The sequence below is a fragment of the Zingiber officinale genome, chromosome 1B (assembly GCF_018446385.1).
Source record: "Zingiber officinale cultivar Zhangliang chromosome 1B, Zo_v1.1, whole genome shotgun sequence".
Lineage (NCBI taxonomy): Eukaryota > Viridiplantae > Streptophyta > Magnoliopsida > Zingiberales > Zingiberaceae > Zingiber > Zingiber officinale.
In genome coordinates, this window is record NC_055986.1 from 81,065,325 (window position 1) to 81,084,350 (window position 19,026).

The 19,026-nt window shown below is 36.5% G+C and overlaps 1 protein-coding gene across 1 annotated transcript in view; it reads right to left on the minus strand.

The window, feature by feature from the left end:
- The window catches only part of LOC122039225, a 43,973-nt gene extending 26,177 nt beyond the window's left edge, over positions 1 to 17,796 (minus strand). The window contains exon 1 of the mRNA XM_042599107.1: positions 17,685 to 17,796. Coding sequence (XP_042455041.1) covers positions 17,685 to 17,796 — 112 coding nt within the window. The remainder of the gene's footprint in view (positions 1 to 17,684) is intronic.
- Between the last annotated feature and the right edge of the window lie 1,230 nt (positions 17,797 to 19,026).

Genomic DNA, 19,026 nt, shown 5'->3' on the forward strand with positions numbered 1-19,026 from the left:
GACCTCGAGCTGTTCTTTTATAAGCCACGTTTAGCCGACCAAAAAGATATTCGGTTGACTGATTGTCTTCTTTGCTTCAATCTGAATCTTCTTTGTCATTAATAGTTTTATTGTTTGGTTGATCAATCTTTATTTTCGGTCGACCGATTATGCTGTGATACCATGTTTGAAAGCCTAATCTATTTTTCCAATTTTACTTGTTCGATCGACCAAACCTCTATTTGGTCAACAGAACCTCTGTTCAATCGACTGATAAAATGCTCTTATGGGCCAATTGAACCTCCTGTTCAGTTGACCAAACACTTGTGAAAATAAAGATCTCTGAGTTATGGACGTGTGGCTACTGACAGAGCTTAATTTTGAGTTCTGAGTCAAAAGTTATGACCCTTTTAAGTTCAAAGGGTCATATGATCCTGCAACATAGAGTTAGATAATAGATATTGATTCTGCAAAATAGAGTTAGATAATATATATTAAATATGCATGAGTATGACAGTTATGACTGTCTTGATCTTAACTTAGAAACCTCCGTTAATTTCTTTAGTTGGATCAGCGACTTAAGGTTTGTCCCTTTTAGAACACGACCTCACAGTCGTTAGACTCCAGTTGCTTACCTCAACTTACCTACAAAACATTGGATCTTCCAGACCTATTTGGACTTTACTGCCTAGCCACGACTAAGACGTTCTCGATTGAGTAAACAGCCTGTACACTTAATCACCTCATCAGATAACAACATGACTTGAACCTTTGACAACATCAAAACTCAGGTTTGATTCTGGTGCGCTTTGCACCAATAATTTCTTCCATTTTGATGTTTGGCAACCAATGTTCATAGTTAAGTTAAAATATTATAGAGTTAAGTAAATAATCACTTAACTCTCCCCTTGAGTTTGATGACTCCCCCTTTGAATAATATATCTCTCCCCCTTTGACACACAACAAAAAAATAAGGGGCATTGCAAAGCCTAACAAATTTGGGGAAAATATAAGGTTGAGTGTCATCTTCAAAATTTTCTAAGTAAAACTTAGATAATTATTTTGAAAACTATGTTTAGAAAAGTTTGAAAAAAGTAATAAATTTTGAATAAGTTATAAAGTTGGGGTCAACTGATTTTGAAAAAGGTTGAAAATTTGATAAGTTTTTTTTTAAAAAAACATTTGGAAAAGTAGTTTTGTAAACTTGAGGAGTTAAAGTTTGTAAATATTTTGAGAAATGAATTTTTGAAGAGCAATTTTAAGTTTGATTTTGAAGAGCAATTATTTCAGAGAGAAATAGGTTAGATTTTGAGAATAATTTGAAAACAAAAGTTTTGAAACATAAGTTTTGAATTAATTTAAAAATAATTAAGAGTTAGAAATTGTTTAGAAATCAAATTAATTTTTAAGTTTTAGCTTTAAACTATGTTTTAGGAAATTAAATTTTGGAAATAATTAAGTATTGAAAATTTTAGAAAAAAATATTTGGAAGATAGGTTTTGATAATATGTTTTGAAAGAGTTTTGAATAGCAACAGTATTTGCTCCTCCTGAAATTAATATTGTCCTAAAGTCCATGCATGATGTGCATAGATTTTGAGAATAGATTTAAGAAAATGATGTTGATGCTCCCTTAATTAAATAATAACCTAAAGTCTAAGTGGGATATGAAATATATAGGTTAGATCAAAGTTTTGGAATAATTTTTAATTTACTTAATTCGTCTCACCATTTCTAAGTTATCAAACCAAATAAACCTATAGTTGTGTGAGATGATTCAAAGTATTTTAGTAATTAGGTTAAATTAATACTTGATTAATCATTAAAGTTTAATTTATGGTTAAAATTTAAAGTTAATTTAATTAAGGATTAATTTAATATTAAGTTTAATTTAGTTAATTAATTATTATTTGCTAAATTAAGTTAAATTTGATTATTAAATTATTTAAGTTAAACTTAATTAAGGTTAGTTTCAAATTGATTAAGATTAATTAATTATTATTTGGATTTATAAATTAATTTAAGATTAATAATTTATTAAAATAATTGATTAATTAATTTGAAAATAAAATAAGATGATTAGTTTAAATTGCTGAACAATTTCAGATTAATTAAAGTAATGTAATAAACAGTTGATTAATGTTAATTTTGAATTAAATTAGATTAGATGAAATTATTAAGATCATTTATATTTGGATTGAGTTAACTTTAATTAATTAGATAATTTCTGAATTAATTAAGTTGATTAATTTGATAATTAACTTGGATTAGTTTAAATTTTGGGTTAATTAGATTTGTAAAGTTAAATTAATGAATTTTAAATTTAATAAGAATTAATGATTTAATTATTGGTTGAATAATTTAATTAAATAAATTAGGTTTGAGATTAAAATTGTTTATTGATTTATTTAGTTTCTAATTTATTGCATAATTTAAGATTAATTAATTTAGAATTAATTAATTATGGATTAATTTAAAGATTATTTTTAATTTAATTATTTAAAACAATTTAATTAGTTTGGATTACTAAAACTTAATTAATTTAGGGTTAGTAATTAATTAAGAATTTATTAATTAAGAATAATTGATTTATTTATTGATTAAATTAGATTAATTTATTAAGTTGCTTAACTTAATTTAACTTTAATTGTTAATTTCATATTTAAATAATTTGATTAATTAAGAGTTAATTAATTGAATTAGTTTCGAATTAAATTGATTTGGTTTATATTATTATAATTGTTAGATTAGTTATTACTTATTCAATAAAAATGTGATTATCATTTTACGATTAGAGTTATTTTGGTTTTAAATTTAGGAAATTCAATTTTAATTAAAGTAATTAATTGATCAATTAAGTTTTTAATTAATTAAGATTACTTAGAGTTAAGGATTGATTTATATTTTTAATTTAATTTAATTAAGAATTTGATTATTGATTTAATAATTGATTTAGTTAAATTTTATATTAAACTTGGATTGAATTAACTTTTAATTGATTAAAATAATTTCATTTGATTAAGTTGAGAATTTTAGTTTTCATTAATTTATAGTTAAATTAATTTGTTTTGATAAGAATATTAATTATGATTAGTTTTAATTTAAGTTTTAATTAATTTTAAATTAAGTTATAATTAATTATTATTTTAATTGGGTTTAAATTTTATTAAGAATTTTGAAAAAAGTTGTTCGACCCATGTTAGATTCAAACTTAGTTTTGGGTTAATCAGGCAAGCTTCCTAAAGATAAGTTTTCAGTTAGTGACGAGTCATATGACTTTCTTGTGTAACAACAGTGCACCACTTTCTAAGTACTTTCCAAAATAGTTCTGTCCAAAGAACTTAATACTAGGTTTTTGTCTAACTGGCTCATGTTTGACTAGGGTAGCTTCGGCCAGATCCACTAGTTCTAGTGCACCAGGTAGAATACACATGATTCAACCTAGACATGCCTTTGATAAAGTTTCCTTGACATACTATCATTCCAATCCATTCTGATGCTATGTTGTTAGGGTTTGGTAAATATTTTTATTTCTAACCATCCTAATCTAAGTAGAAAAATAAATCTAAGTTTAAGCAAGCATGCATAATCAATCAAGTAGGGTAAACCATTTTTCTATTTACTGCCACTGAGTCATGACTTAGATATGGTCTATCTAAGAGATGGATCTGACTCTTAGGAACCAAATATTGATTCAATTCAATCAATTTAGTTAAACATGACTTAGGTGTTGGAACCCCAAGGTTGTTTTGGTGTGATCAACAAGTTAAGTTAGGTCCTGTGTATTTTTAACCTTCTGTCTAAGTGTGCAGGAGTTTAGGAGCACAGGTAGTCGAGGGGAAGACGCAGCTAGCGAGAAGGACGGCACGCGGTGCGCCCGAGGGATGAGGCACTACGGAAGAGTACACCGGTGGACAAAAAGGAAGCGTGCGGTGGTTTTGAGGGACGAGAAGCCGGAGCGAAAAATTGCTCGGGGAGCAAGAGACGCAGTTAGCGAGAAGGTCGACACGGGGTGCGACCGAGGGACGAAGACTGCGGATGAGGACGCTGACAGACGAGAAGGAAGCACGCGACGATTCCGATGGACGAGAAGCCGGAACGGAAGCCTGCTCGAGAAGACTGGAAGTTGGGTTTGGGTGAGCCCTATTCCGGATGGCAGATATCACCCAAGCAAGCGGAAGACTCGGACTGAGGCAAACGGAGGCGGAGCAGAAGACACGGGCTGAAAAAGTCAACGAGATTGACTTTCCCACCCAGGGCGCTCGGAACTGTCCGGGGCGCTCGGACCAATCCGGGGTGCCCGGAACCCTTCCGGGCGTCCGGACCGAAAATATATCCAGATCTCGATCAAATCGAGATCTATGCATTGGGAAATAAAGTTTTATCCCCTCAGGGTGCCCGGAACACTTCGGGGCACCCCGACCAAGGCTATAAATACAGCCTTGGTCCAGAAGCTTTTCAACAACTCAAGAATTGTAATTCCAACACTTGTGTGCTTCTTTTAGAGTTTAGCTTCTTTCTTTTTGCGCTTTCATCGTTGTAAGAGACTTCTCCGCTTGAAGGAAATACTAGTGCGACATCTTCCTTGGATTAACAACCTCCCCGGTTGTAACCAAGTAAATCCCTGTGTGCCTCTTCTTTTCTGTTTTAATTTATTGCTTTTATATTTTGCAAGTCGAGAAGGGTTTCTTGTTATTATTTTTCAGGCTATTCAACCCCCCTTCTAGTCGGCCGCCGCGACCCAACATTAGGTACTCATGCTTGGACTTGTTTTCTAACATTTTGACTAAGTAAAGATAGATACGATTTGTTAGTTTGTACCCGAGTCTGGATCTATTATACATGGCTCGTTGCAATCCAAGTATCATGTTTAGACACTTGAATCCCAATTTGAACTTTTCCAACGTTGTCTTAAATCGCTCCACTTGACATTTCAAGTTAGAATTTCTTCCTCAAGTTTTGCAACTTGAGTTGAAGTTTCAACCTGAACTTGGTTAGTTGAATGACTCAAGCTAACTTGTTTCTTAAAGTGATCTATTTCCTTAAGTAGTAAGTTATTTTATTCCTCGGATTTGGTTAACTTTTTAAACAAATATTTAATTACTTTCAATATTTCAGACTTCGAATTGAAAGTTACCTTATTGGGTCCTTCAAAAATATATGCAGATTCGTGGCTTCTCTCAGACTCATTGTTAGACTCTGACTCATACTCGTCTTCGGACTTAGATTTAGACTCTTCAGTCTTTGCCATAAACGCTATATGACTCAAGTGCCTTGGTTTTGGTTTTGATTGAGGCTTAGCTTCCTTGTTTGGTCCTGCATGCAAAGCTAAACATTTCTTTGTTTGACTCAAGTTAGTTTGCTCATGTAATGTTAATTTACAAAATAGTTCATCTAATTTAATAATGGAAATATCTTTCATAACTTTATAGGCATCTACAACATAAAAAGTTTTGAGGGAATGAGTTAAGTGTATACCTGACGATATCATGATTCTCAAGTTGATGACCGATGGTATGTAGTCCATTGAGGATGTCCTTAATCCTTATGTGTAGTTGGCTTGTCCGACTCACCATCTAGTATTTTAATATTTAGTAATGAATTTAATAAAAGATCACACTTTATTACCTTTGTGACATTTGTCCCTTCATGTAATCTGACTAACTTATGCCACAAATCTTTTGTATTGTCAAAGGGGCCGACTCGGTTTAATTCTTCTTTTGATAATCCACATTGTAAAGTGTTGAGTGCCTTTGAATTGATTTGTACTTTCTTCTTTATTTCTTCTGTCCATTCCTCTGAGTTGTTGACTGGTGATGTATAGCCGCATTGGATAATAAGCCATTGGTCAATGTCCATTTTGAGAAAAACTTCCATCCTCTTTTTCCAGTATGGAAAATTGTTTCCATCGAATATAGGAGAACAGAAGGTAGAGTATCCCTCAGATTGTGTCATTTGTTCTTGGACCAAAAGTTGAGAAATAAAAAAAAATCTAAGGCTCTTGTCTTGGGATTAGCAGTGCGAGATAAAGAAGAAAAGAGAATAAAAAAATTTAACAAAAAGAAAAGAAAAGATTTTTAAAGTGCTCGAAAAATGGTTAAGTTAATTTAGAGTAACCCAGCTTTGATACCAATTGAAGGATCAAAATAGATGAGAGAGGGGGGGGGGGGGGGATTGAATCTCATTAGTTAAAAAAATATTTTCTTTATCGTAAAATTGAATCATAGTAAGCAACAGAAATAATAAAACAAAAGCAATACAAAAGAGACACGGTTATTTACTTGGTTCAGAGCCTATGTCGATTCCTACTCCAAGACCCACGATCCTAGATTGCACCGTTCAGTAATCCACTAAAACTCCTCTTTCCTAACCTTCAGAAAAGAGGTAATTCATACAATGAGGAAGAACGATAGTAACACACTACTATATTCTTATAATAATAATGATGCAAGCTAAAATAAAATATAATGACAAAGAATAGAAGGTGTAGATCATCGGGGGCTTTTCGGTGTTTAGCTTGCACACAAGGTTGAAATGTAGTAGAGCAGCAATAGCACAGATGACGAGCAGAGAGTAGATCAGAAAAGTTGGCATGGCTCGAACCTCGAGCTATTCTTTTATAAGCCACATTCGGTCGATCGAAAAGATGTTCGGTTGACTGATCTTTTCGATCGACCAATCTCCCTATCAGTCGACTGAACACCTGGATTTCCTTCTACGTAGAGATCCAATCTTTACTGCAATAAGTGCATTAATTGTTCGGTCGACCGATCGCCTTGTTCGATCGACCGATCCCTCGAATTACCTTCTTTGCTTTGATCTGAATCTTCTTTGTCATTAATGCTTTTATTGTTCGATCGATCGATCCTTAGTTTTGGTTGACCAATCACGTTATGATACCATGTTTACGAGCTTAATCTATTTTGCCAATTTTGCATGTTCAGTCGACCGAACCTCCATTCGATCGACTGATAAAATGCCCTTATAGGTCGATTGAACCTCTTGTTCAGTCGACCAAACCCTTATGAAATGAATATATCTAAGTTATGGGCGTGTGGCCGCTGATAGAGCCTAATTCTGAGTTTTGAGTCAAAAGTTATGACCCTTTTAAGTTCAAAGGATCATATGATCCTGCAATACAGAGTTAGATAATAGATATTGATATTGTAAAACATAGTTAGATAATATATATTAAATATGTATGAGTATGATATTTAGGACTGTCTTGATCTCAACTTAGAAACCTCCGTTAATTTCTTTAGTTGGATTAGCGACCTAAAGTTTGTCCCTTTTAGAACACGACCTCCCCATCATTACACTCCAGTTGCTTACCTCAACTTACCTACCAAACATTGGGTCCTCCAGATCTATTTAGACTTTACTGCCTAGCCACGACTAAGGCTTTCCCGATTGAGTAAACAGCTTGTACACTTAGTCACCTCATTAGATAACAACATGATTTAACTTGAACCTTTGACAACATCAAAACTCAGATTTGATTCGGGTGTGCTTTACACCAACAGATACCATTATATAACGTTCCAGTCATGTAAAGAACATCATTTAAAGTTATGTAATAATAATTATTACTAAAAGTTAGATGGAAACATTTTCTATTTAAACAAGGAATAGAAAGAAACTGTAGGACCGTTGCGGCCGACTAGAAGAGGGGGGTTGAATAGCCCTGTAAAAATAAAACATAACCCTTCCCGACTTTTCAAACTAACACTTGCATATAAAATAGAAAAATAATAAATTAAAATAGAAAAAGATGAGGCACCAGATGTTTACTTGGTTACAACCGGGGAGGTTGTTAATCCAAGGAAAATGATCGCACTACTATCTCCTTCAGGCAGAGAAGCCTCTTTTATAGCAATGTAGGCACAGAAAGAAAGAAGCTAATCCAAACAGTGGAGGCGCACAAGCGTTGTTACAATTTCTGAACTGATTCAAAAGCTTCTGGACCAAGACTATATTTATAGCCTTGGTCGGGGCACCTAGAGGGTTCCGGGCGCCCTGGGGGGGATAAAACTTTATCCCCAAAGTTCAGATTGAGTCAAACCTCGATCTGGTCAAAAACCAGATTCCGGGCGCCCGGAATGCATCCGGGCGCCTGGACCATTAAAGTCAACATTGTTGACTTTTTGGTTCTGGCTCTCGGCTCCGGTTCAGCTCGTCTTTGGTCCGGGTCTTCTACTCTAGATCCACTCGTTTGGCGATCTTTGCCATCCAGAATAGGGCTCACCCGAACCCAACTTCCGGTCTTCTCGAGCGGACTTCCCTCCGACTTTTCGTCCCTCGGAATCGCCACGTGTTTCCTTCTCGTCCGCCGGCGTACTCATCCGCAGTCTTCGTCCCTCGGACACACCGCGTGCCGTCCTTCTCGCTAGCTGCGTCTCTTGCTCCCCGAGCAATCTTCCGCTCCGGCTTTCGTCCCTCGGAATCACAGCACGCTTCCTTCTCGTCCATCGATGTACTCTTCCGCAGTGCCTCGCCCCTCGGACACACCGCATGTCGTCCTTATCGTTAGCTGCGTCTTCCGCTCGAGTACCTGTGCTCCTAAGCTTCTGCACACTTAGACACAAGGTTAGAAACACACATGACCTAACTTAACTTGTTGATCACAACAAAACAACCTTAGGGTTCCAACAATCTCCCCCTTTTTGGTGTGAGCAACCCAAGTTAAGTTAGGGAAAAAATAGACATGAAATAAACTTAACTAAATTTGCAAATAAGTGCAAAAATAAAATAAGTTAAATTTTGGTCTACCTCCTCCTAGACTTACTTATACTAATCCTTCTCCCCCTTTGATCACAAAAAAACGGGGTTTCAAAAAAAATCTAAGGGTTAAATACTTAGAAAATTTTGAGATCCTTAAAAACATGCAATAATTTTTACATAAACAGTGTCTGAAAAATTTTAATAAAATTTTCTAAGTGAAATTATAAGAAAGAATTCTAACTTAGACGGTTTTGTAAAAAAAATAAAAAAAAAATCTAAGTTAATATATATATATATATATATATTTTTTTTTTTTTTTGAAAAAAAATTTCCTAACTTAAATCTTTTGAAAATTTTTCTAAGTAATTAAATTTCTAAGTCAATTTCACGTAAGAGTATTTTTCTAAGTAAAAGAATATTTTGAAAAAATGTTTGAAAAACTTTGAAAACATTAATTAATTCTAATTTTAATGCTTTGACAGAAAGTTAATTAAATATTTATTTTAATATTTTGACTTTCAAGTCATGACGAGACACTAGGCCTCCTTGGTTATTGGAACAACAACTACTTTCTTAGGCAAAGCCTTATAGAGACATTCATTGTTTAATTTTCTCACTAGAAAGCGCTAATTTTAATTTTAAAATTTAGACTAAGCAAGATTTAGGAACCCAATAAAGGTTCCAGCCTACTGGATTAACTAAAAAAATTTTAGGGACATATTCTCTTGAAATGTTCCTAATTTGTCCTAGGTGATATCTATAACACCAATTCAAATTTTTAAATTTTCTAAAATTAGATGAACATGCATAGTTTTTCAAGTTATCTATTTGATTTTTCAAATTTTGATTTTCCAATTGTAATTTTTCATTTTCCAATTTTGATTTATCTAATTCTTCTAAAGGGCAGGATTTAGCTAAAATTATTTTTAAATTCTTTATTTCTTTTTCTAATTTACAGCAGTCTTTAGTTAATAACTTAACAAACTTAAAACGTTTATCAGGAGGAAGAGAACGTACCTGACTTACCTTGTCGAGTTCGTTGTCCGTGTCTCCCCCTGACCTGCTGCTTTCTTCTGACAAAGCTCCCTCTTCATCGATACTCTCGATGCTCATCTCGGAAGAGCTTGAATTGCAGTTGTCGTCTTGATAACTCGCCATCAGTGCGAGTCCGGAGAATGCTTCGACTTCCGATTCGGACGACGTATCGTCCCACGTCGCCTTTAGGGCCTTTCGCTTTTGGATAGACTTCTTACCCTTCTCCTTGTCCTTGTTCTTCAGCTTGGGGCATTTGTGTTGGTGCAACCTTAGGTCAAGGTTGATCTGGTTGACCCGACTCGAGTTGACCTGACTCGAGTTGTATTTTGATGTTTGACGAGAACATGATGGGAGATTGTTGGTGCAACCTTAGGTCAAGGTTGACCTGATTGACCAGACTCGAGTTGACTTGACTCGAGTTGTATTTTGATGTTTGACGAGAACAAGCTTGGGAGATTGTGGGTGCAACCCGTGGTCAAGGTTGACCTGGTTGACCCGAGGTGAGTTGACCTGACTCGGAAAAGTCCAAGCAGGGAGTTTGGCATGGTGAAAAGTCCAAGAAGGGAGCTTGGCACGGGAAAAGTCCAAGTATGGAGACTTGGCACGGAGAAGTCCAAGTATGGAAGCTTGGCACATGGGAAGTCGGAGAGGGTTCGGTAGCTCGTTCTCCGGACTGTGGTCAGAGAGGGCTCGGGAGCTCGTTCTCTGGACCGGATGTGGAAAGTCCTGGTGAGTGAAGCCAGCTGGTAAAAGTCCCGTGAGTGAAGCCAGAAGGGAAAGTCCCTGAGTGAAGCCAGGATTGGAAATCCCGTGAGTGAAGCGGTGAAACCCTAGTGAGTGAAGCTAGGTGAAAGTCTTGGTGAGTGAAGTCGGGCAAGGGAAAATCCAGATGGATCAAGGGTGATCGGACATCTGGTGTTGAGAAGGTCAAGTAGGTCAAGGGAGTGATCGGATACTTGACACGAAGAGAAAAGTCCAAGTGGGTCAAAGGGATTGACCGGACATTTGATGGGGAGTCTTAGTAGGTCAAGGGAGTGACCGGATGCTAAGCATGATGTACCAACAGGTCAAGGTTGACCGGATGTTGGTTTGGAAGGTTTGAGACTTGGTTTGGGCAAAATCCAAGCTCAGGATCGATCTGGGGACCGATCCAGTGATACGGCTGATCGGTCTGGTGACCGATCAGTAATCAAACAGAATGCTTCTGTGGATTATCTGATCGGTCTGAAGACCGATCAGGAAGCAAACAGAAGAGAAGAAGGAGAAAGGCTGATCGGTCCAAGGGACTGATCAGACTCCTCCTGGACCGATCAGGACATAGCCTGATCGGTCCCCAAGACCGATCAGGGACAGTGTGGACCGATCAGGTTGGAGCCTGATCGGTCCAGGACTAGCCGTTGTGAGTGACAACGGCTAGGTTATTTCGGGCTTCTGTGTTCTGTTCTTTTTGCTTGCAGGTTCGCAGGTTGGCGCTCAGGATATCAGAGTTTATAAAAGGAGATCGAGGGCTACTTCCTTTCTTCTTCTTCCCTCTCGGAACTGAGCTGCTGTTCTTCTAAAAGCTGTGCTCTTGAGCTTTGCTGAGCTCCGAAGCTTCGCGTGAGCTTCCTCGACTTCTTCGACTGGTTTCAACTGCTGCTGTGATTCTGTGAAGTTGGTGCTTCATCTACAGATTTCAGTTGACGACGAGAAGGCAAGCAAGAGTTGTTACATTCATCTTTATATTTGTATCTTGCTGTGCTTCTTGTACTTGTACTCTGATCTTGCTGTTGCAAGAGTTTGTGGTGAGGTTTCTCCACCCAGAAGGAGTTCTTATTAGCCGGTTTTCCGGGGACTCATCCACCGACGGATTGATAGGATTTGTCCACCTTACGGACACGCCGAGGAGTAGGGGCAAGTTATCCCCGAACCTCGTAAATCAGTGTGTTAGTGTGCTTGTTTCCTCTTTGTTTTAGTTTCCTAATTCCGCTGTGCTAACAAGTTTCTTTGTAGAAATTTGTGTTTAAGTTTTTAAGAGGCTATTCACCCCCCCCCCTCTAGCCATCTAAGATCCTAACATTTGTCCTTGACGTGTCCTTCTTCGTCGCAGTGGTAGCAGCGGATCGTTCTTTTCTTCTTTCCCTGCGGATGGTTAGTAGATATGGATTTACAAAGTTTCTTGAATCTTCTTACCATCATTACCATTTCCTCGTCGTCGATAGAGGATTCCAACTCTGGTTCATCTCTCGAAGCTTTGAGGGCAACGTTGTTCTTGGACTCCTTCATTTCTGCACATCTTGACTCATGCACTTCAAATGTTGAAAAGAATTCTTCTAATGAAATCTTTTCTAAATCTTTAGAAATGTAAAATGCATCTACTAATGATGCCCATTTGGTATTTCTAGGAAAGGAGTTTAAAGCGTACCTTAGCGAATCTCGGTTACTTACCTTTTCTCCGAGATTCGAAAGTCCGGTAATAATTTCTTTTAGTCTCGAGTGCAGATGCGCAACTGTCTCGTCTTCCCCAAGTCACAGGCTGGTGAGCTGATTGCGAAGCAGATCTCTTCTAGCGAGCTTGGCTTCGGACGTCCCTTCGTGCAGCTCGAGGAACTTCTCCCAAAGTTCCTTTGCCGAGTTGTAGTGCCCAATCATGTTGACTTCTTGAGGTGGAAGAACGCATAGCAGATGGTATTCTACTTTACCGTTCGCCACGTATTCAGCCTGCTCCTTTTTTGTCCATTGACATTTTTCCTTATCTTCTGGAGCTACAAAGCCAGATTCCATTGTTAAAACTAATTCGAAATCTGTTGTAAAAAATACCTGCATCAATTTTTTCTAGGTGGCGAAGTCCCCTTCGTATTTCGGCGAGTGGATGCTTGGTCCGGCCATCTCGTTGCTTCGTTCGACGGTTAGTTCTCCTGAAGCACCTCGGCTCTGATACCACTTGTAGGACCGTTGCGGCCGGTTAGAAGGGGGTTGAATAGCCCTGTAAAAATAAAACACAACCCTTCCCGACTTTTCAAACTAACACTTGCATATAAAATAGAAAAGCAATAAATTAAAACAGAAAAAGACGAGGCACCGGATGTTTACTTGGTTACAACCGATAAGGTTGTTAATCCAAGAAAAATGATCGCACTACTATCTCCTTGAGGCGGAGAACCTTTTTTACAACAATGTATGCACAAAAAGAAAGAAGCTAATCTAAACAGTGGAGGCACACAAGCGTTGTTACAATTTCTGAACTGATTCAAAATCTTCTGGACCAAGGCTATATTTATAGCCTTGGTCGGGGCGCCTGGAGGGTTCCGGGTGCCCTGGGGGGGATAAAACTTTATCCCCAACGTTTAGATCGAGTCAAACCTCGATTTGGTAAAAAACCAACTCCGGGCGCTCGGATGGTCCGGGCGCCCGGAATGCATCCGGGTGCCCGGACCATTAAAGTCAACATTATTGACTTTTTGGTCAGGGCTCTTGGCTCCGGTTCAGTTCGTCTTTGGTTCGGGTCTTCTACTCCGGATCCGCTCGTTTGGGTGAACTCTGTCATCCGAAATATGGCTCATCCGAACCCAACTTCCGGTCTTCTCGAGCGGGCTTCCCTCCGGCTTCTCGTCCCTCAGAATCGCCGCGTGTTTCCTTCTCGTCCGCCGGCGTACTCATCCGCAGTCTTCGTCCTTCGGACGCACCGCGTGCCGTCCTTCTCGCTAGTTGCGTCTCTTGCTCCCCGAACAATCTTTTGCTCCGACTTTCGTCCCTCGAAACCACCGCACGCTTCCTTCTCGTCCACCGGTGTACTCTTCTGCAGCGCCTCATCCCTCGGACACACCGCGTGCCGTCCTTCTCGTTAGCTGCATCTTCCGCTCGAGTACCTGTGCTCCTAAGCTCCTGCACACTTAGACACAAGGTTAGAAACACACAGGACCTAACTTAACTTGTTGATCACACCAAAACAACTTTGGGGTTCCAACAGAAACAATATTCTTTATTAATGAAGAAACATAATAACAATTATTCAATTCTAAAACTAGTCCACTAGAGAGTTTCAACAAATAAGTCCCTATGATTATTGCTGTAACTTTTGATCCATTGCCAACTCATAAATTTGAATCTTCCTTGACTAGTCATCTACTATTCTTTACCTCACTTATGTCATTACATATATGTTAGGCACACTCGGTATCCAATACCCAAGTGTTTAAAGAAATAGTATGACATTTAATAACGAAGATACTTGAAGGAGATGGTGCATCAGATGTCTTTCTCTTCTTTATATATTCAAGATAAATCTTGCAGTTTTTTCTCCAATGTCCCATTTTATCATAATGGTAACATGGGTCATTTGGAGTAGATTCTTCTTTCTTAGTCCTGAGAACAATTCTTAGGTTTCGAAGCCAATCCAAGAAATTTGGCTAGCCAATTTGTTTGTTTCTAAAATTGAACGTAAATTCAAAGAAAACATTCTGATTCTAATATATTAGAGATATAAATTGAGCATATAAGAGAGCTGAATTAAATGAGTAACGCAAACAATTTACATACATGAAAGAAAGTCTCACTTGCTTATTGAATTTAGGAGCCCTTACTTTGAATTTAGGGGATGATAGATTTTCTTCAAATGGGTTGATATCCAATATAGATAAGAACAACCTTAAAGAGAGTCCAACAAATCATTCTTAGTTCTAGTGATATATATCAACTATATCAATTATATATCACATATATATAACTATCACATTGTGATATCAACTGATTGATATTTGCATAAATATGAGTTGTGATCTCATTAATATATATACATCATATACATATCACCCAACATCACCCCTATCCACATTAATCTTGAAGAGAGTCAAACAAATCAATACTTCAAGTTAAAACTGAACCCATTAATCATGAGATTATATCTTAATAGTCTGAACATGTCTAATTTCAAATTGGGCTTGGAAAGAGTCCAACAACCTAAACATGAAATTAAACTCTAGTTTTGACCATATTAATGGAAGCTTTAAAATTTTAAAATTTTTATAAGGGCTTTATTTTTATTTATAAGAGTCTCATCTATTTCATGTAAAGTTGGCAAACTATCTATATGAAATTACTTAGCATAATCATAGCATAAATTATGACATAAACCAATTATGATATAATTGCCATAAATTAATTATAAAATTAAATATTATAAAGGATTTGGTTTCCATAAACCAAGATCCCTTAATTAGATTAGGAAATCATTTCAATTCTAATTCAATATTCTATTAGGAAGCAATTTCCAAAATTAAAGTTCCTAATTAAATTATGAAATAATTTATAAAATTACATTTTCTAACAAATTAGAAAATTAATTCTAAGATTATATTTTCTAACAAATTAGGAAATAAATTTTAAAATTAGATTTTCTAATAAATTAGGAAATTAATCTCCAAAATTAAATTTCCTAACAAACTAAGAAATAATTTCTAAAATTAAAAATTTTACATCAGATTAAGAAACAATTTATGTATCCAAAATTTCCTAAATTTTCATAAATAACATTTACGACAACCTACACATGAAAACACATATCTATGATCTATGTCGAAACACACAGTGACTCTAATACCACTGTGGATGTCTCTATGTGAGTTTTAAAAATTTATTTCATAAACAAGTAACGGAATCATAATAATTTCCTAAATTATTACAACATGTGCATCACACACATACAAGATACAATACATGTGCAGGCTTAATCGTAGAATTAAATTTTATAATGAAATTATATCTTTGAGTTCGTAATCAAACTTTGTAAAGAGCATTTAGGCTCATAAGGCTAGCCTCTATCGGTATGCACCCTGAGATACCTTCAAGACAACTTCGCTAAGCTATAAGTTTTTCGTCTCTAGTCGGTATTAACCAAGCATGGAGATGAAGCGATCCATGAGAGAAAAACCTCAGTTTAACTTTGTATCCAGCGATAAGGGCAACTTGACGGCATAAAGTGACGTAAGGGACCAACTCCACACACCGAGTGATCCGACCAAGCAAGGTCCGACCAAATAATTTGGTCGGCTGCACACAATGAAGAAGCAACAACCCCTTGTTCGCTATCTGCCGGTTGGGAGACCAACGGATGATGACTAGTGGATTATCGGAAGGTCCAGCAGCAACAAGGGTTGTTAGAGGTGGAGTTGAGGCAACAACAAGCAAGAAGGCATCAAGTTCTTCTTGTTGTCTTGCGGCACAACAATAACTGTGTTGTTGTCTGGTGCATGGTTGGCCGGCAGGAGGTCCGACAACAAGTGCCTGGATAGCCGACGGTAGCAAGGTGACTCCGGCTGGGCTTGGTGGCGGTGATACAAGGAGGGGCTGCCTCCCTTAGTCGATGGCGCAAGAGAGAGGGAGAGAAGCCTAATCAAATTAGGCTTTTCATCCAATTCAATAATAATTTTTCTTCTCCTCATAGAGGGTATATATATACCTCTCCTCAATAACTTGGGGAGTAAATCATCTCTCAAATCCAAAATCCAAGAGCAACCCGATCTATTAATATTAAGTTAGGTTCAAAATCAAACTATCTTGGTTTATAACCAAACCAATTTTAATTCATAATTAAACCAAACTAATTTAGTTTATTATTAAATCATAATGAATCTAACCTTGCCTACAAGATGCATAGTCCACCATCGCTTCTGTCCAACAAATATCTTTCATATTTACTTCTTATCTTGTCCTACCAGGCCTACAAGATGCATAATCCACCATCGCTTCTATCCAACAAATATCTTTCATATTTACTTCTTATCTTGTCTTACTAGGCTTAATCTTTTTCAATATGAGAATCTAATTCTTAAATTTATTTTAAGTCTTTAGGATATACTCATAGTACATATGATTAATAGGTTTCCAATTTATGTTGACATTCTATGATTAATCATTAATTATGGATCGATCATGAGTTGTATTTAGTAGTACATCATGATCCTCAATTAATCAAAAAATCACAGTTGATTTCAGAACAATTATCCTTCAATAGCTACGATTATATATGTGTCTGTTTCTTTCACTTATTTTATGCCCTCTTGATTCAGGACATGATCTATATGTCAGCCCCCACTAGGCTGACTACATCACACTTAATCCAAGTAATAGTTCCTTGTCCTATAGATTCAAATTAATCATGTGCAAGAAGACCATTCTTTTGACGTGTAATGTTTTGGCCAAAAAATTACGAGTAATAATCCTAACAAGGGATCATAGGGTATATGTCTCCTTATCAAAGGAGTGGTGAATCTTCTATGTATTATCCAATCACCTTTAGACACTTTGACTTATACCCAAGCATCCCGGGTCACACTTCCAAGAAAATGCTTGCTAAAGATGTCAAAGTATAAGTCTCTATAACCAAGATGATTTGAATAGCTCAGGTCGAAGGAAGTTTGCACTCGAGCTATAATGAGTCTTCATAGACATGTATAGAATTACATAAAGTCTCATGGCATGTTACATCTAATGAACTAATTACCCTTAATCAACATACATATGTTAATTTTCAACATACCAATGTTTTTAGCCAGTAAGGACCAACTGCTTGGATAAATCAAGGAGCATAACATATGTCAATCTTATAGAATTAATGATGTTCAATCTCATCAATTCATCGACTAAAGAATATTTCAATATGTACATAATTACACATGAAAAGATACCCACTAATTGTGATCCAATCATAATTTTTCTTATGTTATGCATTATATTGTGAATTTCATTAATTGAGTTTAAGATCAATATATATGCATAAAGAATGTACACTCAAATAGTGAATTTATTTATATAATAAATAATATAATATTTAAGACGATTACCTTAGGATATCTCTCAAATATAACAGTCTATTGGCCAAACCCTCGACCCTTACTGTTTCGAGTCATCCCTTGTATACAACAAAAGGTAAATGAGTAAAACAACAAGCAAGGTCATCCAGGGCCCGAGTACCTTCGAGGACCCCTAATTCAACAATAGTTATATCAGACAATTTCGACATAGTCATATCAGACGAATCAATTGAGGCCTTTACCTCTCCTTCCGTCAACGAGAACCCGGTCATACTTCCTTCTGCAGTGAGCGATTGTTATCTAACGCTAGTATTTAGGGTGTAATAATTGTGACCACTATTTTGCCCAAGTAAAGAAATGCATATGATCAAGATGCGGAAGTTATATCCAAAATATAGAGTCCATTTCTTAACTATCTCATCAAGTTACATAATGCCATCAAGTTCAGATATGGAGTTTAATATTTAACTTTTCTTGATTCATCAATGTAGCGTGGTCATTGTTCACACATCAATAAGTTACTTGGGGTCGATATTTAGCTTTGTGTAGCCATAGCCTAGGTCGACGTGTTGAATGAGCAACGATGGAAAATGATGGATGATTTGAAGTCTGCTATCCTAGGAGACAGCTCAACATTTGAAAAGGTGGAATGTCGACACCGTCGATTGGAGGAAGCTCTTTAAAGACAAAAGACAGCTTTTGAAGAGGTGGAAAGGTTGCGATGACTTCATAGGTCATCGAGAAATGAGGTACAAGTTACTGTAAGACTTATCAGGTGCAACGACGACCAGAAGATGCTTATCTATGTAGTTCTAGATGAGTCTTCAGTTGCCATATCCCCTAGTCCAGGGTGTAAATTTTCATAATATGACTTGCCCATTTTCTTAAAGAATTAACATTATAACCAATATAAGAAATCATGTTAACAAATAAATGTTGTTACGACTATATTATAAGCTACAAGTCAAACCCACTTACAGTTTTTTTTGTTTTTTAAATTGGTCGGGGTAAACTTTACTCTTCTTAAGGGAATTGTAGTCTACCATCTCACGTATGTGCAAATCAAATACAAATAGGTGTCAATGACGTTCCTTCCCATTTATTGGACAAAACATGTATCTTATTTCCTCTTCTCTTCTATGAGATTTAATTGTTTGAGTAAAAGCCTATGCATGCATTAGTCTAAAAATTTCCTATGTAAATAAGACCGCCAGAGCAAACTACAAAAATAATTATATCATATCAAACTCATGGATTCAGTAAACCTCCCAGGAATCCACTCGGACAGAATATGGATGAATAGACTTACCGACCAGTCTGCTTCCACTCATCACCCAAAACAATAAAATATATCATCAAGCATTCCCCCTCATTGAATACATTCCGATCAAAAATTTGTGAAGAATGCAAACAAGTTAAGGTGGGTTGAATCGTTTGACTAAACTGGCCGTTTTGTGTGACTACACCAACAAATAGAAATCATAACCCTCTGAATTGCATGG